Source organism: Euwallacea fornicatus, chromosome 8, assembly GCF_040115645.1.
Source record: "Euwallacea fornicatus isolate EFF26 chromosome 8, ASM4011564v1, whole genome shotgun sequence".
Taxonomy (NCBI): domain Eukaryota; kingdom Metazoa; phylum Arthropoda; class Insecta; order Coleoptera; family Curculionidae; genus Euwallacea; species Euwallacea fornicatus.
The window spans coordinates 1,823,155-1,848,504 of NC_089548.1; the positions used below are offsets into that span (position 1 = coordinate 1,823,155).

At 37.0% G+C, this 25,350-nt stretch overlaps 8 protein-coding genes across 8 annotated transcripts; 4 read left to right on the forward strand and 4 right to left on the reverse strand.

The window, feature by feature from the left end:
* Window positions 1-611: 611 nt before the first annotated feature.
* Window positions 612-3,566, reverse strand: CstF64 (cleavage stimulation factor subunit 2 CstF64). Its single transcript, XM_066284681.1, has 9 exons — window positions 3,377-3,566; window positions 3,229-3,307; window positions 2,226-2,541; window positions 1,906-2,013; window positions 1,664-1,853; window positions 1,318-1,450; window positions 1,064-1,152; window positions 866-999; window positions 612-806 (listed from the first exon to the last, which is right to left on the reverse strand). The coding sequence occupies exons 1-9, from the start codon at window positions 3,426-3,428 to the stop codon at window positions 684-686; spliced, it is 1,224 nt and encodes a 407-aa protein (XP_066140778.1). The 5' UTR covers window positions 3,429-3,566; the 3' UTR covers window positions 612-683.
* Window positions 3,567-3,947: 381 nt separating this feature from the next.
* On the forward strand, window positions 3,948-5,743 carry ATP6AP2 (ATPase H(+)-transporting accessory protein 2). Its single transcript, XM_066284690.1, has 5 exons — window positions 3,948-4,134; window positions 4,193-4,557; window positions 4,614-4,751; window positions 4,826-5,098; window positions 5,160-5,743. The coding sequence occupies exons 1-5, from the start codon at window positions 4,095-4,097 to the stop codon at window positions 5,346-5,348; spliced, it is 1,005 nt and encodes a 334-aa protein (XP_066140787.1). The 5' UTR covers window positions 3,948-4,094; the 3' UTR covers window positions 5,349-5,743.
* Window positions 5,744-5,934: 191 nt separating this feature from the next.
* LOC136340531 (BRISC and BRCA1-A complex member 1-like) lies at window positions 5,935-7,155 on the reverse strand. The gene has a single exon (XM_066284691.1). It carries the CDS (start codon window positions 7,007-7,009, stop codon window positions 6,041-6,043), a length of 969 nt encoding a protein of 322 aa, XP_066140788.1. The 5' UTR covers window positions 7,010-7,155; the 3' UTR covers window positions 5,935-6,040.
* Window positions 7,156-7,267: 112 nt separating this feature from the next.
* APC4 (anaphase-promoting complex subunit 4) lies at window positions 7,268-25,267 on the forward strand. Its single transcript, XM_066284672.1, has 5 exons — window positions 7,268-7,545; window positions 9,048-9,337; window positions 9,491-9,983; window positions 10,039-10,274; window positions 23,799-25,267. The coding sequence occupies exons 1-5, from the start codon at window positions 7,440-7,442 to the stop codon at window positions 24,915-24,917; spliced, it is 2,244 nt and encodes a 747-aa protein (XP_066140769.1). The 5' UTR covers window positions 7,268-7,439; the 3' UTR covers window positions 24,918-25,267.
* Window positions 12,004-13,655, reverse strand: LOC136340528 (beta-1,3-glucan-binding protein-like). The gene has a single exon (XM_066284686.1). The coding sequence runs from the start codon at window positions 13,272-13,274 to the stop codon at window positions 12,153-12,155; it is 1,122 nt and encodes a 373-aa protein (XP_066140783.1). The 5' UTR covers window positions 13,275-13,655; the 3' UTR covers window positions 12,004-12,152.
* Window positions 15,934-18,527, forward strand: LOC136340527 (beta-1,3-glucan-binding protein-like). The gene has a single exon (XM_066284684.1). It carries the CDS (start codon window positions 16,521-16,523, stop codon window positions 17,646-17,648), a length of 1,128 nt encoding a protein of 375 aa, XP_066140781.1. The 5' UTR covers window positions 15,934-16,520; the 3' UTR covers window positions 17,649-18,527.
* On the reverse strand, window positions 18,486-19,686 carry LOC136340526 (beta-1,3-glucan-binding protein-like). The gene has a single exon (XM_066284683.1). It carries the CDS (start codon window positions 19,623-19,625, stop codon window positions 18,492-18,494), a length of 1,134 nt encoding a protein of 377 aa, XP_066140780.1. The 5' UTR covers window positions 19,626-19,686; the 3' UTR covers window positions 18,486-18,491.
* LOC136340525 (beta-1,3-glucan-binding protein-like) lies at window positions 21,387-22,617 on the forward strand. Its single transcript, XM_066284682.1, has one exon. It carries the CDS (start codon window positions 21,442-21,444, stop codon window positions 22,576-22,578), a length of 1,137 nt encoding a protein of 378 aa, XP_066140779.1. The 5' UTR covers window positions 21,387-21,441; the 3' UTR covers window positions 22,579-22,617.
* Window positions 25,268-25,350: the final 83 nt, after the last annotated feature.

A 25,350-nucleotide genomic window follows, 5' to 3' on the forward strand; every position in this document is an offset into this window, starting at 1 on the left:
GGAAATGGTTCGAGGTGAGGGTAATTATCATGCTGAAATGGATGTATAAAGATTTCTACGAGCGGTGAGAAAGGTATAACTTCTTCATTATCATTAATGACTTTTAAGGGGAACGAACTTTGCAGGAATAATAATTGTTATTAAAAAAGGCTAGCTGAAGAATAGCGTGTAGAGAATTTTTCATTGTTTAAGTTCGAAAAACAAAGAAAATGCGTGCATTACTATTAGCGCAAATTTAATAAAAAAGATGCTTTAAACATATAAAAAAAGACACATCATACCAAAAAAACAAACTGAGAAACTTTACTACCATTTTCTAGAGAAATTATTTTGTTCCAAGTCACCAGGGGTTTGAAAAACTGGGCCTAGACCACAGAAATAATAAAAATGATAAAAACCGAAGATGAATGACTTATAAACAAATTATAGGTGAATGACCATTAAGTGCAGGATCGTGTTACGCGAATTGAGCGAGCAGAGTATTTCTGTAGCGAAGAAACGATGTTAAACCCATGTTAAACTAACATAAGAACGAAAATACATAAAATTATTCCCCTGAAAATATACAAATTTCACCGGAACGGGTGACTCTCAAATAATTACACAGCAACAAGAATACAAATCTCTATTCAAAACATTTACATTTGGCAGAATTACCCACATCCCCATCAGTCGAAAACCGACTAGCGCCCTTGCGCGCTCTTCGCAATCTGCTCTTTCAAAACCAGAATACTGTTTCGCTGTTCGGGCGGCAGCATGGCAATTTGCTCGTCCGATAACTGTAACACCTGCATTATCAATGCCGCCTGCAACAAAGATATTTAAAATAAATTAAAACAAAAGAGTTGTTGCGACAATGCGGCACCTTCTCTTGATCGGAGGCTCCTGGAGGCATAGCCCCATTGGCGCCCATGGCGCTGGCTGACGCAACCGGGGACTGGGAGGCAGTTGACGCTGCTGGTCTTGGAGGTTGAGCGGGGGCTGCAGCAACAGGTGGAGCTGTAGGATATGGAGAAGATGTCTTAATTTTATATCTACTTAAAATTTTTATTTTGCAACTTACGTGCTGGTTTTTGCCGTGGGTCGACTCGCCCAGCTTGGCGTGGATCGCTCGGAAACACTGCAGGTCCGTTTCTCGTTTCTCTTTGGAAGCTGTGAAAGAGTTGTTAAATTAAATATGTTTGTATCTTTACGTATAATAAAGGCCAATTTCTGAGATAAAATAAGTAATCCGAATTGCTCCTTTCAACTTTCGATAGGAACTTTGAAGTTGATGTCGTCAACGGAAGGTTACGCACGTGAATTAAATTCACTTACTTTTCTCCTATCGGAGGCAGTGGATTCGATAGCTGAACCGAGGGCAGTTGCCTCATATCTTGATCGGCCATCCTACTTAATCGAGGATCTATTGCTCCTCTGGGATCTAAAGCTCGTAAATCGATATCTTGACCTGTAGAACACAAATGATTCAAATTATTTGAATTCAGTTCTCAATAATCCATAATTCGTTGACGAAGCGGTCAGTCGATTATCAGATTATTTCCTATTCATTTTTAATTCTCGCAGTTTCAAAAAATAAGATTTAACTTTAATTGCGAAAGATAGGTAATAAATACCATGCGGAGATCCTTAACGTGAGTTGTTCAAGGACTTCCTATTTTACCTGAAAATACGGGAACCGAAGAATTTACAGGTGGCATTATTGGAGCTGGAACTGGTTGGAACTCCTGTCGAGGTGGAGCAACTGGAACGGGCGGTGCCTGATATTCCCTGTTGATTGGCACTTGCACTGGAACATTTTTGTCTCCTGGCATGAGAGTTGCAGGCACTTGATTTACAGGATGCAACAAAGACTAAAATAACTGAATTAATCTTACAGTAAGCGTTGGAGTTGAATTTATTTACCGCCGCTGTATGGGGATCTATTATTTTCATCACCACTTGAGCTTGGAGCAGGGCATAGGCGAGCTGCGGATTCTGCAACAACATCTGTCTCGCTTCGGTAGGATTGTTCTTTATCAGGGAATTAAATTGAAGGGAATAATTAACAATGTATCGTATTGTATCAAACATTAAAAAAGGTTTTCAAAAGAAGCACTTTGCTAAAAAAAAAAAACAGGAAATATGTCAGGCTGAACAACTTTTTCCAATTCATTCACATCTTTTTTTAATTAGAACCAAGACTATAATTTTTTGTGTGAAATGTTTCCATCCTTGTTGCTTACCTGTATGGTAGCCTTCATTTGTTTCATAAGCTCAAACATCTGCTCTGGTGGTAAAGAGGCCACTGCCTTACTAATAGCCTCTGGAGCTTTTTCAGCCTGAACCGGTTCTCCGTAAGGATTCTCCACAGGTGGTTGGTTAAGCAAATTCTGCATTTCCATTCTGGATTTTTCAGTACAAGCATTGTCAACACGAAGATTGCGACCCCCAATTTCATATCCATTTAAGTTCCGCATGGCACTAAGTGCAGTTTCTTGGTCGCGGTATTCACAAAAGCCATAACCTTTAGGTTTGCCAGTTTCTCGATCAAACACCAACCTATTTTAAGTTAAAAATAAAATGTAAAGTAAAAATTTCCATTATATGGCATATTAACAATCTTCACACGAAAGATATTACTCATGTTATTAGAAGATGAGGAATAATGCATGTGATTGAAAGAGCATAAATTTTGATGAATTAGACCAAAAATATTGAAGTTTTAAGTTTTGAGAGTCATGAGGATAAGAATGTTGCAAAGACCCCTAAGTTAAGGCAAAGAGTTATGCCTCACACATCACTATGTGAAAAACATTTAAAGTTTATAGTAGAGATAATATTTGCTACAGTGACATGGTGAGAATATATACATATATGTGCTAGCTCACTTGATTTACATAAGTCTTCTCTCTAACAGAAGCAATAGTTAGGAGTAATGTACTCTGTATCTCTATACCAATACAGTTCCAGAACATCTTATTCTCATTTTGACCCAATGGCAATTCTGTTAAATTTAAAAATCCCAATTTTATACTGGGTAATTCATTGGGACAAATACTTCTCATCTGAAAGCTGATAGTTTAAGAAATATACAGTGTTGAGAAGATTTGAAATAGAGACATGAACCACACAACACTTTAAATAAGAGGTTTTTGCCTTCTTTAAGCAAGAAGGGTAGATCTACGATATGCATACAGTAAATAAAATTTGTTTCAGTCAAGCGTGCAATGTAGTACTTTAACTCACTTGAATGAGAGGACTTGACCAACTTCTCCAAATATGTCTTTCAGCTTCTCCTCTGTGGCTTCATAAGGGATGTTCCCCACTTGAAAGGAAAAGATATGCCCCTTGATTTTAATAGTTTTAACTGAGATATTAAGGAATATGTACTTACCAAAAACAGATCGCATGGACTTGTCCATGATGTTTGCTTCTAGATTGTCCATTGTTTTAATTGTTTTCCTTAGCTTGTCGTAATTACAATAAATCAAGCAAGCGAGTTTACCGAAAAGTAGCTTTTTAAGAGATTCTTCTTGAATTTTTTTAATTTATTTACTATTTTATATATTTCTTTGAATAGTTTATGTGCACTTTTTTTTTAAGAAAAAAGAAAAACAATAAACAATCATAAACAGTAATTGATTTAGTGCAAGTGACATCACAGAATGGCAGTTAGTATGCCTGGAGGCACAACATAACCTATTAACTTAGGTTAGCTACCGTGTGTTTACATGGGAAGTCAAATTTCTTATCGAGTTTTATAGATTTTTGTTAAGAGTCACGGTTTATTGCATTTTTATTTGCATTCTTATTCTCAACGGGGTTCTGCCGCTACTATATATAGTTAAAAATCACGTGCATTTCATTATTGATATGATTTAAAGATCACTCAATTTTTAAATCAAACTGAAACCAAAAGTTGATTGGAAACGGCCGCAACAGCATTGTATCTTTCAAATAACCGGTTACTACTCTGTCACAATCATGTGACTGATCTCTGGGTGGGGGGCATGTCATTTCGAGTCATATCAGTCATATGATTTCTCTCAGCCCCAATTAAATCGGAGGGACGGTCAGTTTGTCCTACCACAACTGTAAATTACCCCTTAAAAATGTTATTAGCAGTTTTCCTTGTAGGCTTAATAGGCTCAGGTAAGTTTTCTTATAATTTCCACAGTTCATAATCTAACTAACAACCCCAATGTCTCAGTGTACGGAGCGGGAGAACTGTCGGTCATTCATCACCCAGGCAGTTTGGTATTTAAAGGGCACGACTCTCTTAAGGAAAGTGCTCTACCTGAAGTATACAGTGCAGCCCTAGGTTTATCAACCGAACAGTTTTCACATTGGCAAGGCTTTTATATTGAAAATCCATTCAATATCCCCGAGGCCATTGTGACTATTGCTATCGATGGTGTTCAGGATATAGGCCAGAATAACGGCCATCACTACCCGCTTTTGACCAATGAGGACGAGAGTCAAGTATTTAATATCTTGTCTAGGAAAATATCTGAGAGATATGTGAATGAAAAACCCACTTTAATTCGCATTGATTTTTCTAATGGTTTAGATGATGTGAGCTTTATATAAACGAGACATGTAGAATCATTATTTATTTTTATTACACCTAGATTCATCAATATGAAATATTCAATGGAATAAAAAGGGAAAATCCTAAATCTGTTACTCATAAACATCTTAAGGTTGATTTAGAAGAAGACAGAAATTTTTTGAAAGATATTGCACTTCTACATGAAATAGCAGCAAAGGTAAGTATCATTTATGAAAACAACATTTATTTGAATATTCATGACCACATTTTTTTAATATATATTGACTGTAGATTGAGGCTGGTGCTGTGAAAGAAGATTTCATTCCTGATGTTTACTGGTTCAGCATCTCATCTCTTCATGCCCTCTCTGACCTGCATGGATCTAATGCCACAGAAACACAAGAAGCTAAACAATTATTGCAAGAGGCTATTGCGACCTTGTCAAATGCCTTCATAAAACATTACAGTAACCATGTTCTTGTCACTGTAATTACAAGTGATGCCAGTCACACCAGACTGAGGAGAAATGTTCTTGCTACTACCCTCACTAATTACCAAACAGATGTGAGTATCACTACTTTGTATTTTCCAGTTTTAAACTGACTAGTGTTTGTTGATATTTTAGAAGACCTTATATAATCTTGCGTCAACCTATTCATCAAATTATCCAGCAATTTTCAATATTATCCTGTGGTTTTGTGTGGCTATGTTCTTTTCGATATTGGCCATCTGCTATGTTACTGCTAACATGGATCCTGGCCGTGATTCAATTATTTATAGGATGACTAGTACTAGAATGAAGAAGGATAACTGAATCAATAGTAGGAAGAGGTCGTTTCTGTAGTTTCAGTGTGAAGGTTTGATATTGATAAACATTCCATTTTCCGCGGCAACCATTAATATAACCAGAAAACAGAACATTTTGCCTCATATACATTTATTTATTCTCCTTCACGCCGAACTTAAACGTTATTGCTAGCGCCGAAGGCACAAAATCTAGGGTGTGAGTATAATTTTCTTGTTCTTATGACCTAACGACAGTGGATAGACCCAGTTATGTAGCTGTTGTGTTAGGACAAATTCATTAGTATTCATAGTCATAGTTACCAACTTGGTGAATGTAACATAGTTTGTGAATTAAAGTTTTTAGCTGTTGATGAATTATATGTTGGTGTATTTTGAGTTAATAAATTAATTACATTTAAAGTAGATGAAGGGTTTTATTGCTATTGATCATTATTGTGTGCCTTATAAAGTTTCCTGACTATACATTTCCTACCTCTTATTTAATCGATCAAAAATCTGCTTGCTTTTGGTAAATAATTTTCTGCTTCAGAAATCAAATGTGCACCTCAAGATTAGTAACTTGATAAATCGCTAGATTAAAATAATAACAAATGTTAAATGAAATTTGTTTTATTTTAATTTTAATATCTGCACAAAAAAAACCATAATAATTGATTAATAAATTCCCTTAAGAATCAATTTCCGCAACAGATAATAGATTTATTGTTTAATTAGCTTTTGAAAAGGCCTTTGGAATGGGTGTCCCAACAGTTTCCCCATACATTTCTGCATCCTTCTTATGTTGCGGCACACAGGAAAAAAGTAAGCTATGCCCTTCTGATCTAACGTTTGCAAATCATCAAAAATTGCTTGACAGTGGTTGCTGATCTCCACAGGCTCATGAGTCATCAAAATGTCACAGACTGTAAAGGGATGTTTCAGAAATGCCTCCAATGATTCAGTCCTAGTAATCTGTGGCAAAGTATATGATCTTCCGTAAAATAATATGGTTCTCAGTACAAAAGGTGGTGGAAGGCCATCAGCCAAAGGGGATGGCATGTCAAATTCTTGTATTATATCAAACACAGTATTTAAATCAAAAATATCTTCAGCCTCACATTCTTTAATCTGAGACAAGCAATCATTAAGTTTTTTTAAGTCATTAGTGAACTCTTGAATTAGGTTTGCTCTATTACTGTTCATTACCATTATAGCAAATTCATGATGAGGGTTTATGCCCAGTTTCAATTTTATCAATATGCTTATAGATCTTATAACCATGCTCAGTGGTGTATATCTTTGATTTCCTACTATGAAGGAAGTAAAATTCTCATCTTGTGCTCGGTCAATCACAAGTACAATATGCTCCTTAACATCACTGGTGGGATAAGAATTGTTTCCGATATTTCCATCACGTTTTTCAAATACATCAAATTCTTTTAGATACTCATGCTCATCATCAACGGGTGGCGGGGCAGGTTTAACTTTGACCTTAACTTTAGAGATTTCTTCCTGGGAGTAAGAGTTTTCATTAGTTGTAATTTCTTTAGTGGTAACTTGCAGTTCTTCTAAGGACTTTGAAAGTTCGTTTTGAACTTTATCTGTTTCAATTTTCTCCGGTGCTCCTTCCACAGGTTCATCTCGGCCTTCTATTTGGATTGGTATAATTCTTTCATTGGTTTTTGCCATTTTGTTGAAGGTGTGACCTGGACAGTGGTGGGTCAAGGTAATTTATAAATATAAGATTTTTATCTGATATCTTCTATTGAATTTGAAATAAATATTTACAATATTTTAACCTAAAAATTTAAAAAAGGAACAAATAAAACTTAGAGTTTATTTCCATTTCACATTTCATCATTATTTGCGATAAGTTCGAGAGAGTGCCAATGACAAATAAATGTCAGGAATGCCTTATACTGTCAAGTAACGGAGACTGAGAACAAAATTTATAACAGGTGTAGGAAAAATTATAGGTTAAATCGTATTTGTTTGTATCTTAAAATGGTAAACATTTATAGTTTAAATTAAGATACACTTTTACTATTTATTTATTGAAACTCTTAAAGTTAATGCACGTCTTGAGGACAACACTTATGAGCCACAATCTGGATACATCATGTTTCAAGGAATCAAGCAGTTGGAAGAGAAGAATGTTGCTAATGAAATCACATACATGGTTTGGAGCAGTCGCATGGACTTGGTTGCGTTTTCAAACACGAAAGGTCATTATTAGTTAAACATTTATTAATTCAGAATGGGACATGACTTAATGCCTATAAAAAAAAGGGCCTTTAAAATAAGCCAATAACTCAGATGAAACTTTGAAACTTGCAACAACACTATAGGGCTCTTTGAGTAAGAAATGGTAGTTGCTTGCCACAGCCAATGGCGGGCCCGCAAGGTAAAAATGATGAAGATATGATAGCAGTAATTACAAACTCCTTGTCTTCTTGGTCAAATAGCCCTAATGTGACACACAACTCATTCACTTTTTACCTGATGTGTTATACAAGGCACCTATATATTATCAAACAAACTGCCAATGTGGACTACTGAACAGTAATAGTCCAGTGGATGGCAGTGTTTGAAGCATGGCAACAATTCAGATACTCAAAAATATTATGCAATGATATACAACATTAATAGAAATAGTGAACATATTGTGGAACCCAATGAAACCTCTTTTCTGTAAAGTGAAATAAATTCCATGTATTTTACTTAGTAAAGATTGATGTGTGTATCCTTATGGAGTAAACTTGGATAACCTTTGGTTGCCAATGCTGAAAAAGGAGGTCAATCTAGAACATAAACAAAGATGTTAAACACTAACAAATGTCATATACAGAATTACTAACACAGAAAATGATAGTATTTACAATCTGGTTGAAAGATGTACACTGTGTTCAACGCAAAGATGTCCAGCATGGAAATCTAGTAAGTTGTAATAGATACACACTTGGTTAAATGGAAGAAAAATGGCACATTTGAGGGAGAAGATTTGCCATCCAAACAGAACTATAAAATTATTTCCAATTTTGAGTTATTTAAAAAAAAATTATATGACTTAGATACAGATGAACGGAAAATTGAATATGGTAAAAGGTTACTTTTATCTATAAACTTCCCTGTAGACCTCAAAAAATAAATATAGTTAGACACTAAACCTGCTATGTGTGTTTGTTTAAATAGATCACCCTGTATATTAGCACTAAGAGTGGGATTGTGCAACATTTTCAGTTAATACAAACTGAAGGCTCCAGCAAACAATGAATATTAATATAATAATCATAACAATAGGGATAGCATATTAATTTAAGATTTAAAAAATTATTAATTCAGATGTTTGACTTTTTGATAATTAGTTTTAGTTAAGTTTTTGTAGTATGTAAAATCCAGCAAGGAGCAATTTCAAGTTTGTAAAAAAAGGCATTTATTCCTTCTATATAGAATTTAAAAAATCACTTTGACATCCTATACAATGAAAACAAAACTTTTCTATGAGGCAAGTTTAACTGCACCACGTCATTTTCTTTACGTTTTCATTCGTTTATACTTACAATTATTTTCCGGGACATCCTATGTAAATATTACTCTTTTTACTACACGTACGTGAAATGGAGATCTGTTCCACACCCTTAATGGTGCAATCACTCTTGTCCACCATATCCATTTATTTTGCAACTGTAAAAACGGACGCAGTGTAAGAATGTCAATTTTTTTTCAGGTGAAGTAGCCTTGCATCGCCTCTCTTGGACTAGAGCATGGGTTCTAGCTCCTCCCAAAGAAGGAATAATTGTAAATGGAATTGTCTGGAGACCAGATGGGAAGGTTCTGGCCATAGCATATAGTGACGGCAATATATGTCTTATAAATGTAGAAACCAAGTCCACCTTAACAAAATTTGAGGTCACTGGCGAAGTCAGTTTCATTTCTTGGATTCAAGAAAAACCGGAAATTCGACCTAAGAATATTTACAAAATTAAGGATGAAGATAAAGAAGTCGTGACTTTTGTAGTGAGTTGAGATTTTGTAGTTCAAGAAATGTGTAATATATTAATTGAAATAGAAAGAAGGGAAAGGCCATTAAGGTGGAGTTTTTATTTTTGCGTTGAATAACAAATTTTCACCATTTCGTCACCATTCTTCTAACTATCCTCTTATTTGTAGGACTTGTCAAAACCGTACATAAGAGATCCTCCCCCTGTTTCGCATTTGGAGGGTTCCATAAACTTTGAAGACATCAAAGGCTTGAGCAGCTTCCTACAGGAACAGTCTGATTTCAATCTACTGGTTGTGGGCACCAAAACTGGCTGGATCAGTATCCGAATATTTGGTTGCTGGAATTGTTTGGAATTGAACATAAATGATAAATTGGGCTTCCAATGCCAGATCCAAAACGTGCACTTCACTGAAAATCTGAGCAAGCTTTTTGTAACTGTTGCTGACCTTGATAGCAATATCAAGATTTGTGTGTTTGATACGAATATATTCAAGGCTCACAGTGCTGAATTCTACCATGTGACTATGAAGTATATCAAACTGTATGAATTGGTTTTGTATTTGGAAAAGATTTTAGCTAATATTACTGAAACATGGGAAAGTATCCTGTTGGAAGTTGACAAGAAGTTAGCTAAATATGCCAGTCAAGTTCCTGAAGGAGGTGAGTTACCATATTAAAGGTGGCCAATGCACAGCATCTACTGTGCGTTTTTAAGGCGTAACTGCAGATTTCTTGGACCTTCTAATGTTTGGAGTGTGCTCAGATCGAATGCAAGAGTTTCTCATATGTGATCTGACCAAAAAGGGATTAGAGAAGTTTGGACAAACAATGGAAGTCAGTTATTCAAACATGCAGTCACATTTGTTCAGGCATATTATCAAGTTTTCTCAGAACGGCACTTTTCATTTGGCAGAGTTAAAGGGAATGGCGGCCTTTGAAGAGAGGTTTGGGGTAAGTTCCCTTTGTAATCTTTAAGGTCTCCGGAGAAGCATTGGTAATGACTTATTTTAAAGCATTGTCAAAATATAAAACATAGGTACTAATGTCCAAATCAAACGAAACCAAAAAGGGGTTTACAAATCTATTTGGATAAGGTTATAGAGTGCGGCTATTCGATCAATGCGAGCAATCTTTTAAGGCAGTTACTCTATGAGTTTACGAGATTTCGGCGTTCAAAGATTGAAAACGAGCAAAAAACCGATAGCTCCCCCGTGAAAAATTTCAGAATTGTTTTTTTAAATTCTATATTGATATCAATACCTCAGTTGAGGGTCTGAAACCTAATTTTATCATTATTATATTGCGTATAATCTGTCTAACCGTTCCAAAGTGAAATGCTTGTCAGTGAAGTGTTGATTTGTTAATTTAGTGCGGATTTTCAGTGCATTTGCCTTAAAGTTGCCTTGCCAAAAATATATTTTTTATATAAATTACTATATTTCTGGTAGGTTTCTTTCGTAACAAAAAAAATGACCTTATTCCAAGTCGTTAAAATGACAAAAAGATGAAGTATCAGTATCAGAGACTGTGAGACATTGGGGTGATGGTAGATTGCTGTTGATTTTTCAAACGAGAAAGTTCCACAGACCCTGATCATAAAAGGAAGTCAACTAAACAAACATTTGTTAAAAACAAAGAAGCAACGAAAATGCATGGGTAAGGAAGGTCACCTTTACTTTTTGTTAAAAGATGAATATCATATTATAGTTGAAATTATCTGAAATGAGAAGAAAATAATAAAATAGTCTTTTTATATATTTGCAAATGGATAAAATCTCCCCAAAATAGTTTAAGAATTCGTTAAATAAATGGCTTACAGTGTAAAACTAAAAAATTGTTTAAAAAAAATACACGTCTTCTTTCACAAAATATTAGCAAACTCTAGAATCGAATTAAATTATACCAATTTAAAATTCTTGTATTGTGGTTAAGTAAAGTCATTCTAAGAACTAAAAAGCGGCGTTAATTTTTTTTTCACATGCCAAGATGAAGCCCAATTTTTCTCAAGTATTAGATGTAATGAAATTTCAAAAGAAGGTTCATAGCCAAGTGGAGGTGAGTAATTCACGATACTGAGGTATTTTAAGGTACATTAAATAAAGCTTTTATATCTGTAAAAAAAACAAGAAAAATGGATTATTGCGAAGCTAGTAGTAGCGCAGTTGTAAGAATTAAGATGTCCAAGTATATGAAGAGAATATTTTTAGGGCAAATTTCGGTGGTATTAAACATTAGCCTGCTTGGAGTTCACATATTTTTATCATGAATACTTTCATTGTATTCTTCCAGGTAAGGAGCCTTCGCCAAAATGTCGTGAAAAAACTATTAAATGTGTGATATATATCATGCTTAAATCATGAGTCATTAACTTGACCTAAATGGTATTTATTGTTGTGTGATATTATTTATATATAATATTCATATAGCAAATTTTAGACTTAGGAATGCCCATGTAATATAATACACAAGATAAGTCGGAGTCACATGCGCTAGACATTCGGCTTGACTTGAGAAAATCGATTTTAAATTCATGGAAATCAATAACTGTAATTGGCATTGTATGACTGAATTATAGCTTCTTTTCATGCATAACAAAGGGACAAAAGCTCTGATGCATGAGTCTTCAGCTTTAACAGTAATGTCAATATATAAAAAGTAAACGAAAAAAAAAACCTGCAAATTTCCTCAATTATCTATTTGTACAACAAAGGATGATGAATAAAAAACTTTAAATGATATATAGCAATTATCTCAATCAATGCCGTATGTTTACAGTTCATTACTCACTGCGCGATTTTTTTATTTAATTGATCACTCGTTATAACAATCTTAAATGGCATATATCTGCACATAATCGATAATAAAATGAGATTGGTCCGTTGCTCTGTTCCAAGTGGGCTCCCATTGGCTTTTGCCCTTCCAGAAGTCGGTCATGGCAGTGGGTGAAGTGTTGCTCCATGGCTTACCCCCGGGGTTGCTAAATCCGTCGGGGAAATAGGTAGTTCCTCCAATGGCGAGGTTAATAATCATATGGAACCTCTTGTCAAAGGGTGCCATTTTGGTTCCACTACTCCATGGGTTCGGTAGCCCGCTGTCCGCAAAGTGCCCCATTTCATAAAAGCCACCGTCGGGCGGTGTAACCGTGCCAATTAGTGCGTCATCTACGTAGAATTGGAATCCATTAGGGTCCCAAACTACCTTGTAGATGTGGAAATCCCCATCGTAGCCTGCAGCATTGTTTTGCTCGTAGTGGGTTCGGGGGTACTGGTTGGTCTGACTGGAAGTACCCCAATGGAGGGTGCTGCCCACTTGAGTGACTCCGATGTTGACACCGTCACCTGAGACAAATTCTTTATTTCCTCGGCTTTCCATGAGGTCAATTTCTCCAGAAACGGGCCATCCGCCGTATGAAAAGTCGGTGGGTAGGAACCAGAGCGCTGGCCAAAGCCAGTCCCCGGCTGGAACCTTGGCACGTACCACCGCCGTACCATATAAAAAGGAGAACGATTCAATGGTTCTGATTCTAGCACTCTCGATGGGGTTCAAAATGTTGGTCTCGGTCCCCTGGCGGTAGCAGCCGTTGTTGTCGTTATTGGTACATTCACTACCTAAATCCAAAACCCCCGAATACAGGAAGTTTTCCCCGAAGTCCTCGGAAAGATATGTGGGTTTAATGTGAAGATTCCCGTCTTGCACATAACTGTTGGTTCTGTTGTTGAGGTAGTACTCAAATTCGTAGTTTCCGCCACCGGTCAGGGTGATTTCGTGTTGCCACTTGGTGAGGTCGAATGAGTCGAACTGGTCTTCGAAAATCAAGTCTCCGGGACACAGTTTCGCAGGGGGATTGTAATGGGTACCACTAGCTTCAGTTAAACTAGGGACATCACAATCCGCATATGCGTGAACAGCGAGTAAAAGTACCACGAGTGAGTTGGTAATAACCAACTTCATGTTTGAAGATTGGTGGTATAATAACTGAATGAAATTAATAGCACCGACTATGGCGCACGAAGTGTTTAAAGTGTTTTTATATGTGACACCTTATCTCAAGTAGCTCTACCGACGTATTTAGACCAATTTCTTTTTGAGTGTTTGTTAGTACTTACTTTACGTTAAAGGGTACCTATTAGACAAAATAAATGGATCACTTAAATGAAAGTTGCGTGTAAATGGTTTAACACTGATACGTCACATGAAAGGGTTGCTGTTGATATAGATTGCACACCACACAACCAAAGGGACTTCTCGAAATCTCCGCGGTTAGCGAATCACTTTGCGAGAATACTTTGTGCTGTTTATTTAGCCCAAATAACAATATACAGCAGAACCGAACTTAACAAATTTTTTTAATATATTAACCGCTTCTTTGTGTCTTTTAATTTATATTCACAAATTTTTATGGGGGTCATGAATTAATTAATGAATGTTTGAATAACTCTGCTTTCTATGGGGAAAACCCAAGTTTTTGAGATGCGGGATAACGAGTGGACAACCTAAATATTTTAAATTGGTTCTCAAGTGAGATTAATGTGGGTTATTTTGAAATGTTGTAATAATACAACGTGACTGGTAGCGTAGGCGGCCAAACTTCCACTCGAAGTACAACTTCCATATCTGCTAAGCATCTGTTTTTTTTTTTTGGTAGCAAGACTTCAACAGCTTTTAACTGAAATTGGATACAATTTCAAAGCAAAATGATGGTATACATTTAAAGCGAATATAAGCATCGCGTGTGGTTGAGACTCTTGATGCCAGGGTTTTTTTAGCAGAGCATTTTGACATCATTCTTCAGGAAGCATTCTGACGCTTTGCACCCCACAATCGGGTCTCTGAGTCAAGATTACAATCCGGGTACCGTATAGCCCCAAAGAAAAAAAATCTAATGAGGTCGTCTTCGGAGAACGAACTGGCCAAGGATATGCAGTGTGATATTTGAATCGATGTCTATCCATCTTACAGAAAATCTATGTAATAGTTATTCCTGCACAACTCTTACATTATGTGCGCGCGCGCCATCTTGTTGGAACCAACAAATACGTGTTAAGGCCAATGGGAGATTATCTAAGGGTTCCTTGAAATGCTTTTCAAGTAAAGTGGGTATAAAAGAAAAGTCCGATTATTCGAGTGCCAAATATTCCAAACCACATGTTAAAATCAAAGCTTGTACTTCAATGTTGGTGCGTATTATAGTCGACACGGGGGTTTTCCCTGGGTCATTAACGCGTATTTCTGCTACTGAAAACTTCGTTGGGCGTCACTTGAATTCTCACTTGATCAAATAATTCTCTGTAAAAATTTTGATTATTTGCAAAATGTTCTTTGCTTTACATCATCACCTTTTATTTTCATATATCTGTCTTCTGCTCAATTTTCGGAAAAGTAATTCAAAACTGCAAAGTGTGATATATATATCAACGAATATGCAACAAAAAGCGGTTGTAAATAAATAGTTTTGATGGTTATTCTTAGCAAATAGAATGCCATAGAATTAAACTAAGACCGTCATGTTGGAACTTATAAAAAAATTTAATGGAAAAGTGGTTTTAGTGCTCATCTACCTTTTGCTGTAACCCATGAAAAGAAAATAAAAAAGAAATTTGAAACTTTCATTTATTTTTTTTAAATAACTGAAAAAAGTGTAGATCCGTTTGCATCGTGATACGGTTCCCTTGAATGCCCACTTTTGTATCTATTACCAGGCGGTACATACTTATATTGCATAATATACTATATACAGTATATAATAAATTTATATCGTATATACCTTTTATACAGTAATTGTCGTTAGAAAAGACTGAAGAAGTCCTAAGAATTCTTTGTCATAAATTAGATATTATTTTAGATATGCATCAATATTTATTTAACTTCCGTGTGTGAGTTAGTTTTTATGATATACACATAAATTGAATTGTGCAAATATATACAGCATCGGTCTTCACGTTGTTAAAGTTACATCTCTTAAATAGTTTCAGTATTACTAAAGCCAAAAACAGGTTAAAATAGTACGTTAAATTTCACTGAAATTGGAAATATCTGATACTAAATAAATAATGTATAAGCAATAAACCAAAGGGGTTCACAAATTCCCAATAGGTGTTGTTTCGAAGCCTTCACTATATGTCGAAAAAACGTAGCCCGAGGAATCTTGCGACAGATAAAATTTACCAACCTCGAGTAATATTTTTTGCGGGAAAACCAGTACAATTAACCACTATCTTAACGATAACTATAATATTTTGAATCTACATTCCTGATTTTTAGAGGACTAGTCTAAAAAAGTGCATAGAAAACAACGCAAAATACTGATCCCCAATTCACTATTGAAACTTTGGAAAGCTAGAGCTATTTTGAATCTGATTATGTACTCTGCAGACTCTTGAGATATTAACAGTTAACGTTATGTGCTATTTTAGAAAAAGGTACCAAGAAAGTGCCCTATGTTTTGGAAGTTTAAAGAACTTTCACAATCTGGTTTCAAATGATTTTTTTAATGTAATTTGTTTTTAATTTTGAATAGCATCCCTCCTTTTAACAAGAAATTGCCGCTTTCTTTCACACGGGATTCTTTCTTGCATGGTCTAACAGGTCATATCTGATCCCCGGTAGTCTCGATATGTTGAATAATTTCTAACTCCTACTCTGTACATTTTATCATTTTAGTTTTGCGTATTTTTAGTCAACAAAAAGAACACAACTAAAATGACCAACAATAGCTAAATAGCCAAATTATTCAAGCTAAATTGTTATAAAATTTGATATTTTCCGTTAACAGTACATACAGCAAATTAGAATTCCCCAAACACCTATTTCTGAATAGTACAAAATTTAAAGAGAAGAATCACTACATTATTATATCAATAATATTTAATGGAGAAGTTTCGCAATATGTGGTGTTTCAACCGCAATAAAACTCCCATTAAAGCAATCCTTTCCTATAGAGATTTAGCAATTAATCGAATATATTGTTCGTAATGAGCATGTAGGAGCATTTCAGTTTCCTTGAACAAATAGTATAAGTTTAGCACAATTTCCGCGAGAAAGCATAGAAGTTGCAGACGCCACACCAGATCACTTCAGTCTATTTTAAATACGCTAAACATGCCTACTAAAGCATAACAGTATACCCCAATATACTTATATATAAGGGATATATTTTAACACGAAGCCAAAAAGATCGACTGCCGCTAGAACCCAAAGATGGAGTCTCTCCTTACAGTTCTCTCAGTGTTATTTAGTTCTAGTTTTAGTTTACTTCAAGCCTGTATTCCTACAGTAACCAGTGTTATCGGCAGATCTGTACAACAGCCCTTATGTGCGGGTGACCTAATATTCGAGGACAACTTTGAGGTTTTCGACTTGGAAAAATGGAAGCACGAGATCACCTTGTCTGGTGGAGGAAACTGGGAGTTCCAGTACTACACCAATAACCGGTCAAATAGCTACGTGGACCAGGGTCATTTGCACATTAGGCCTACACTCCTAATGGACGATTACGGGGAAAAGTTCTTGAAATCCGGAACTTTGGACATAAATGGGGCTGCTCCTGCCGGTCAGTGCACAGATGCATCGCATTATGGCTGCACCAGGACTGGAACTTCCATCTATTACGTAAATCCCATAAAAAGCGCCAAAATCAAGACATGCGATTCATTCGGATTCACATATGGGAAGGTAGTGGTGAAGGCAAAAATTCCTTCTGGCGATTGGCTGTGGCCTGCTGTCTGGATGATGCCTCTTTATAATAGTTACGGAGCATGGCCTGCTTCTGGAGAAGTTGACATATTGGAGGCAAGAGGCAATAAGAACTTGTTGGATCGAAATGGAGTGAATGTGGGAACGCAGCAAGTTGGGAGTACTCTGCATTGGGGACCTTTTTCGCAGGTCAACCAGTGGCCAAGAACGCATTATGAAAAAAATGACAAAGTTGGATTCGACGATGACTTTCATGAGTACACTTTGCAATGGTCTCCAGAAAATATCACATTTTATGTAGATGGTGAGGTGATCGGAGTAGTAAGCCCTCCTGAAGGGGGATTCTGGGAGCTAGGCGCATTTAACCAAACCGATTTAGAGAACCCTTGGAGAGGCGGCTCTCACATGGCTCCGTTTGATCAAAAGTTTTACATAATAATCAATCTGGCTGTAGGCGGAATTAATTACTTCGCAGATGATAATGTCAATAAGGGCGGAAAACCGTGGAAAAACAATTCGACGACTTCGTATAGAGATTTCTGGAAGGGTAAGGAGCAATGGTTGCCGACATGGGACATGGAGAGTAATGAAACTCATTTCATTATAGATTATGTTAAGGTGTATGCCATTTAAAAATATAGCACATGTAGGAAGTATGTGTCAAGGTAGATGTAGGAAAAACATTTCATGTAGGTAATTTAAAATTATCTTGCCATTTTAATTTTTATCATTCACTCAAATGTAAACAAATTAGGTATGAATTAAGTTAGTTTATGATATTTCGATAGTCATTATTAGCGTAATACTGAATTGCTCAATGTTTTTTTACCTTGGCAGCAAATAAAATATATTTATGCTACTTCGAAACGCACAAAAAAATTTATTTTTATAAATTAAGCGTATATGAAGGCTTTTAAAGCACATCTAACATTACCGTATGCACGTACGCATTGCAAAACAGAATGCACAGAAAAGCGTTTTTTAAGGCGCAAGGACTTAGAAGCTTGTGAAAGATACACGAATATTACATGATATTCTTAATTATATGTATATCAACATTTTCATTAATTGACGCTATTAGGTGCCAAGAAATGTTATGAATTTATCAGTATTTCAACATGCCAAAATTGAAATTTCTAAGACTGTTTCACTAGGAACCACATATGCATTATAAAGGCTTTCCAAAAGTGATTTTTTTTTAAGTATTAAGGAGAAAAAGGAATTCTGGATGTACACCATCGACGTTTTGCAATTTATTGTTACATCGTGAGGATACGAAAAGAGATGATGAAAGAGATGAGATGAGAAGAAATCCTGAATGAGTTTTTTATCTGATCGCATCATGCTGAACGATGTATCAGAAAACACAATCGGATAAACAACATTGGATCACAACCTATAAAACAATGGAGCAGAACACTAGGTGTCATATTTAAAATTCAAATGTTCAAATCATTCTTGTGAATCAAATAAATATTAAATAGCATATATTTTTATATAATCAATAACAAAGTGTGACTCATTAGTCCCAAGCTTCCACGAATTTTCCCATTGCTCTCTACCTTCCCAAAACTCAGCCATCGCTGAGGGTGATGTATTGTTCCAAGGCTTTCCTCCAGGATTTACATTGCCGTCCGGAAAATATCCAACGCCCCCAATGGCTAGGTTGATAATAATATGAAACTTCTCATCAAAGGGGGCCATTTTGGTCCCATTGACCCAGGGATTTTCCCATCCGCTTCCAGCAAATTTTGCAAATTCATAAAAACCTCCTCCAGGGGGTGTAACTCTTCCAATTTCTTCATCATCAACCCAAAATTCTAATCTATCAGGGTTCCAAACTAGCTTGAACACATGAAAATCGCGGTCATATCCAGTAACGTTATGTTTTGTGAAGTGAGTGCGATAATATTGATTGGTAGCATAATTGGTTCCCCAATGGAGAGTACTCTCCACTTGTTGAGTGCCCATGTTGATTCCGTCTGGAGTAAAAAAGTTCGCGTTTCCTCGACCTTCTAATAGATCGATTTCTCCAGAAACTGGATGATTTCCGTAAACGGAGTCTGTTGGCAGAAGCCAAATTGCCGGCCACAACCAGTCTCCAGAAGGTAACTTTGCCCTCACAACGACGGTCCCATATTTGAAAGAAAACGATTCGATGGTTCTTATTCTGGCACTTTTGATTGGATTGAGAATATGCTTGGTGGACCCAACCCGCCTGCAACCGTAGCTATGATTATTAGTACATTGAGTTCCTAAATCCAAAATTCCAGAGTGCAAAAACTCCTCACCGTAATCGTCGGATAAAAATGTGGGTCTTATATGCAACTGACGGTTTTCCACGTAACTGTTGCTTCTATTATTCAGGTAGTATTGAAATTCCCCGTTCCCACCCCCTGCGAGGGTGATTTCGTGCTGCCATTTAGAGAGATCGAAGAGTTTGAAGTCGTCTTCGAAGATCAGGTCATTAGGACACAGTTTAGTTTTGGTGACGTGGTGAGTGCCACTAGTTGTGGTAACACTTGGTATGTCACACTCACCTTTTATCATAGCGGGTGTATGATAAATAGCTGCCACTAGTAGCAGTGCCCTAAAGCGAATATTTATCATGGCTTATTTGAACAGCACTTTCAATTCGAATTTAACAGGTATTGGTCGCCACTATTATAGTAGTAATACTGGTATTTCAGTCGGTGGGATCAATACAAGTTTATGTAAATGAGATGTATGTTTATTGTCGGGCAATTAGCATTCTTGGGATTTTGCTGCATCGTTTAATTAACAAAACGGTTCATTCTTCGTGCCGGCCTTTTTGAGGTATCAATTGGGAACTTGGTGTGTCGAAACTTATTGAATGACTAGCTGGGAATTCCTTTGTTTATGTGGATTTTTTTTTATCTTTTCTAGGTTTTTTTGATCATTATTTAGTTCAAACTCAGGGAAAAATACTTAAAACTGTATGGAACATATTAGATACGATAAAGGGAAAATGTGACTTTTATATAGCGCTCGAAGAAAGTTAGGCAGCAGGGAATAATTTCCAAAAATATTACAAGTTATTAAATCACAACTTGCCCGAAAGTTTCATAATTTTTTATGCGGAAACAGGAAAACTCGAGCATTTTGTGAACACACTATTGGAATACCTAATTAAACCGAAAATTCCTAAATCTCGTTACTTTGACTAATTAGGGAAATGGCAACACTGGCCTTGTCATTTCTCTCTAACACTGGAACTAAAAATTGGACATGCGTGTTGCGCATGTCATAGGAAAATGTCAAAAAACTATCAACGTCTGGATAAATGACATTTCCGGACGTAGCAACAAACTTGATTTCACGACGTTTTGCTTTAAAGAGTTTGAAGCCGGAGTTATACACTTGACCTTGAATTAAGATTTGATATCGACTGCGGCAATGAAATATGAATATCTAAGAGCTTGTTCCATTCATTTTCACCGTCGAAGTTGTCGCTGGGCCGCCATTGGGATGCCGTCAAGCATAAATCAATTGTAACGTTGGCGCTCATAGCAAACTCGCAACGTGGCGTCATGATCCGATGAATTTGGCCATTCACGAAATGGGATGATGTCCCGATTTTTGAAGAATTGTGAGATATGAGTTAAACTTTTATTTTTTATTTTTCTCACGATTTCAGGGAAATTGAATGTATCGTCAGTGGAAACTTTCTCAACAATAACTCCTCCGTGCGCAACAATATTAAGTTGCTCTATTAGAAATAATTATGAAAATTGCCGGAGTCTATTCGACGTTACTTTATTTGTGTACAATTATTTGGACACGGACATCGTTCTATCGTTATAAGATGGACAAAAATAGTGGAAACCGATTTATTTCTATACTTTAACAACCGGTATTTCGGAAATGGAGCTATTTCTGTCGTTCGCATCGAATTGCTTTTTCTGAGATTGATATAAAAACTCCTGTATGTACTGTTTTATAAAGTTTTCTCTACATTTGCTAGATATATTTTGTTAGACTAGCAACATAGATTAGAAGCGTCTATGACCTCAGTTTTGTTTGTTATGTTTTTGGTTGAAAATTTATTATGTTAACTACATGAAATTCCGATCACTTTATCCAAATCAAACTTCAAATAAAATTCCATTTGTGATTGCTGTTTTATCTGGATTGAGTCTCACATTTCAAGGATGTTTACTTGCAACAACGGAATTCCATTCTTTACTGATTTAATGATGTGTTCCGATTATATTCGAGAGGCCTGATAATAATTATTAACGTAATAACTCAATTACATACGGTGTGTCAAAAGCACCATTTTCCTATTGTGGAATATTTTTGAGATACGGGAAATTGTTGAGATTAGGTCACTATAAAGCGTTGAATCAGGGGATGCTCAACAGTACTGATTTGGTTGTTACTCAACTCTGTTTGGAACCTAATCATGAACTTATTACTCCTCTCTTTGTCGGTATTCTTACTTTTCGCGCAGTCCTCAAGGGCTGAATGTGAAGTCGCTAGTCAAACCGTGGCCAGCGGATCTCACCTTCTCTCCTCCTCAAAAATCTGCGCGGGAGATCTAATTTTCGAAGATGACTTTGACACTTTCGACCTATCGCGATGGAACCATGAGAACACCCTCGGCGGAGGAGGCAACTGGGAATTTGAGTGGTATCTCAACAACCGAACCAACAGTTTTGTCAAAGATGGGAACCTGCACATTAAACCCACTTTGTTAGCTGATGACTACGGTGAGGATTTCATCTTTTCTGGTACCTTGGACGTCAACGGATGCTACCCTGTGGATGAGTGCACCAATGCAGCCTTCTACGGATGCAGCCGTACTGGTAGTGAAACCAACGCCTTGAACCCAATCAAAAGTGCCAGAATCAGAACCGTAGATTCTTTCACTTTCAAGTACGGAACCGTCGAGATCAAGGCCAAATTGCCCTCAGGCGACTGGTTGTGGCCCGCTATTTGGCTTTTGCCCCGCTACAACAGTTACGGAACTTGGCCCGCGTCTGGAGAAATCGACCTGATGGAAAGCCGTGGAAATAAGGATCTGGTCAGTCCTGCCGGTGTCAACGTGGGTACCCAGCAAGTTTCCCACACTCTTCACTGGGCACCCTCTGTTGCCACTAATCAATGGACCAGGACCCACTATGAAAAGAACAACGATGCTGGTTACGATACCGAGTTTCACGTCTACAAGCTTGAGTGGACTTCCGAAGGCATTAAGTACTTTATTGATGATGAGGTTACCGGAACCGTCACCCCGCCTGAAGGTGGCTTCTGGGAAATGGGCGAATTCGAGAACTCCGGGATGGATAACCCTTGGCTTGGTGCGTCTAAAATGGCACCTTTCGACCAACAATTCTATTTAATCATAAACTTGGCTGTGGGAGGAGTCAACTTCTTTAGTGATGATAACACCAATGCGGGGGGCAAACCCTGGTCTAACACATCACCTACAGCCTCATCAGACTTCTGGAAGGGAAAATCTCAATGGGGGCCCACGTGGAAATTCGGGACCGACGATTCGCATCTTATCATCGACTACATTCGTGTTTACGCAGCATAGAAGGTGTGTTACAATGAATAAAGCGTTTCTTTGATATTATTTATTGTTTTCAATGCGTTTGGAACCGATCAAGGAATTAATTTTAATTTTTGCTTGGTGAAAATCCCTAAGCCACAACGCACACAAATATTCTTGGTCCGGGAATTTTACAAGCATTTTTGCACCAATTATCTTAAATTAATTCAAGTAGTCGTTTTGCTGAGTCGTTAATTAAAGATGAGGAAGTTTAGGTTAACGGCTTTAGTAAGCATTATTTACTCGATGATAAGACATTATTCCGGTTTTTCCTTAGTGGTTTTCTCTCACAAATTCATTGTTTAAGTTTAACTAAATGGGGTTGAAGGTCAATAATGGAAGTGAGAAATAGCAAAATTATTGTTAAGTAAAGTATTTTGCTGGCAGCCAATTGAACTCTGAACGGCATTTCAAGGAGATTATCTGATTTCAATTTTCTGGCCTTAAAAGCGACTTTGTTGATTTTAGATTCGTTTGAGTGTTTTAAGTAAACTGGCGTTAAAGCGACCTAAATCGACTCGAGTGTGTTGGGTAGGTGGAAAATAATCTGGGGGCAAATAAAAAATGAATTGGAGGCACAGGATAAAGAAAACTACGGGCACGTCAAATCAAACTATCAAAAACGTAGAAATAAACGCACACGAGAACAATAATCTGGGTTGAGGGAAAAAATAAATTTAGGGCAGTCTCAACAACAAACTTTCTTAGAAATATGAGATATTCTGCTGCTGTGCAGTCCACGTGAAAAATGTGTCTATTCAAAATAAATCGGTGACAAGTGCCCTTTTCCCACTCAAATTTGGACAAGAAACGACCCAATTATATTACGTCCCAAAACGGTTCCCACATTGTTGAGGTCGGGCCTGTCTTTAATTGCCTCAACTTTAGACTCCTCTGGTTTTAGGCTTTCGGCCGTTATTTCATGGCCCATGTACTTTAACTCGTTAGCTGCGAACCTCCTTTTTACGTTTTTTAAACGACTATTATATTAAGAAACTGTAGTACTTACTACAACCTTTTATCGTAATGGAATTTTGTCCTCCCACAATTGCTTCATTCATAAAAATTTTAATACTTTTAAATTCAAAACCCACCGTAAGACACTCTCCGTTTACTAGATCCATGAAATCTTTCGCGAAAACTCAAGTGCCGTAAGCCTGTAAGTATGCTCCATTCACGGCATTCATGAAATCTTTTTTTCCTAGATTATTGGCCTCAACGAAACCCAAATCCAGAAAGCCATCCAATCCAACGGCGCTTTCGTGATCAAAGCCAGCGAAATGCAGCAAATCATCAACCACTCTGTGATCACCTACAAAGCCTTTTTCCGATGGTTGTATTCCGCCATAATGCATTTAATGGACGAACCGATCCCGGCTGATCTCCAGAAAATGACCCAGCAGGACCTTGTTTGCATAACCGAATTTCTTGAGAATTTTGATAACTATGGACAAAGCGAGAAAAGTAGCGAGGGTGGGGGAAAGTTTGTAATGGAGAGACTGGGACAGTATTTAATGGATGAGAACCTCACAATCAAGCCTGATATGAGCGGCAATGATTGGACCCAGTTTATCGAGGAGAATGAGTGCCTAAAGAATTGTGCGCAGCTGTTGACTCACTACACTGAGAAGTCTTTGATACAAGTTTTCAAGGAGTTGAAGCGTGATATTGAGAAAGTGTTTGAAGCCCCTTCGAGAGAGATTGAGAAAGTGGTTCTGCCAGTTGCGAGTCTGGACTGCCCTACCATGGGCACTCCCCACATTATCCTCTCCTCAGTGAACGTCTCCAATGGATCGCCACTGTTAGCAGTCTTGCAACCCCCCAAGAGCATAAACATATTTCAAATACTACTCAACAATAAGGGCGACTATCACGCCACTGGTGCCAACTTTTTTTTCTCTCCAGAATCCACACCCGACTCAAATCAAAGGGAGTTACAATCAGAACCCTTCGACGTAATAGACATTCAGTTCTATTCCTCCAATAGCCTGTCAGTACTTCTGCAAGAGAGTTTCAATTCGCGGAGAGGAGGCATTTTCCAGTTGTCTACTCAGGCGGCCATTGACCAGCTACAGGAGATCGATTTTTCGAATCGTTCTGAGGCACTTCGTAGCGTGAATGCCTGGAATTTAGGACCAACGCATTTTAAGAATGTGAACATGCCCGTGTCTAAGTTCTCAGTTTCTGGAACTCGAAGAGTGAGCATAGTCCTAGCCGAAAACAGGAGGAAAGTGAAGCTGTTTGAAATGGAGTGCGATGAGGAGGAAGATGAGGAAGTTGATATGTCCGCGAGTAGTGTTAGAGAAGACTCGTTTGCCATGTAATACCGACGCTCTAGGAATTGTTGTTGATGTCGGAATGTAAGTGTATGATCACAGGCATGATTTAACTAACGAATGTTGAAAGCGATACTTTACCGCACGCTACTTGCCCAACTGAACAACGCGAAACGGGGTTCGGTCGACAATCGAGTGCTGTAAAGACACTTTTCAATACATTAGATACGTTACTTCTTCTACGAGGGCGCCTGGATTAACTTTGCGGTCTTATGAAAGTTCAAATTATTTTTTACGTGCGGTAAAAAGCGCGTGCAGTAAGTAGTTTTTGTTAAAACTCCGCATTATTCGACGCTCGTAGGAATATAAATAAATGAATAAATTTAATGTTTGAAATATTTTCACATGTTTTTAATTTGTAAACCATATTTTAATTTCTCTTTACTTCTACCCAAAATCAGGAAACATTTCAACGAAAAAA

Coding starts and splice junctions, on each gene's coding strand:
- ATP6AP2 (XM_066284690.1), top strand. CDS start 4,095: ATGTTATTAGCAGTTTTCCTTGTAGGCTTAATAGGCTCAG. Junction 4,135..4,192: donor TGTAGGCTTAATAGGCTCAG/GTAAGTTTTCTT, acceptor CCAATGTCTCAG/TGTACGGAGCGGGAGAACTG. Junction 5,099..5,159: donor TCACTAATTACCAAACAGAT/GTGAGTATCACT, acceptor TTGATATTTTAG/AAGACCTTATATAATCTTGC.
- LOC136340525 (XM_066284682.1), top strand. CDS start 21,442: ATGAACTTATTACTCCTCTCTTTGTCGGTATTCTTACTTTTCGCGCAG.
- LOC136340526 (XM_066284683.1), bottom strand. CDS start 19,625: ATGATAAATATTCGCTTTAGGGCACTGCTACTAGTGGCAGCTATTTAT.
- LOC136340531 (XM_066284691.1), bottom strand. CDS start 7,009: ATGGCAAAAACCAATGAAAGAATTATACCAATCCAAATAGAAGGCCGA.
- APC4 (XM_066284672.1), top strand. CDS start 7,440: ATGTTTCAAGGAATCAAGCAGTTGGAAGAGAAGAATGTTGCTAATGAA. Junction 7,546..9,047: donor TGCGTTTTCAAACACGAAAG/GTCATTATTAGT, acceptor ATTTTTTTTCAG/GTGAAGTAGCCTTGCATCGC. Junction 9,338..9,490: donor AAGAAGTCGTGACTTTTGTA/GTGAGTTGAGAT, acceptor TCTTATTTGTAG/GACTTGTCAAAACCGTACAT.
- LOC136340527 (XM_066284684.1), top strand. CDS start 16,521: ATGGAGTCTCTCCTTACAGTTCTCTCAGTGTTATTTAGTTCTAGTTTT.
- CstF64 (XM_066284681.1), bottom strand. CDS start 3,428: ATGGACAATCTAGAAGCAAACATCATGGACAAGTCCATGCGATCTGTT. Junction 1,854..1,905: donor TAGATCCCCATACAGCGGCG/GTAAATAAATTC, acceptor CAGTTATTTTAG/TCTTTGTTGCATCCTGTAAA. Junction 807..865: donor GAGCCTCCGATCAAGAGAAG/GTGCCGCATTGT, acceptor TCTTTGTTGCAG/GCGGCATTGATAATGCAGGT.
- LOC136340528 (XM_066284686.1), bottom strand. CDS start 13,274: ATGAAGTTGGTTATTACCAACTCACTCGTGGTACTTTTACTCGCTGTT.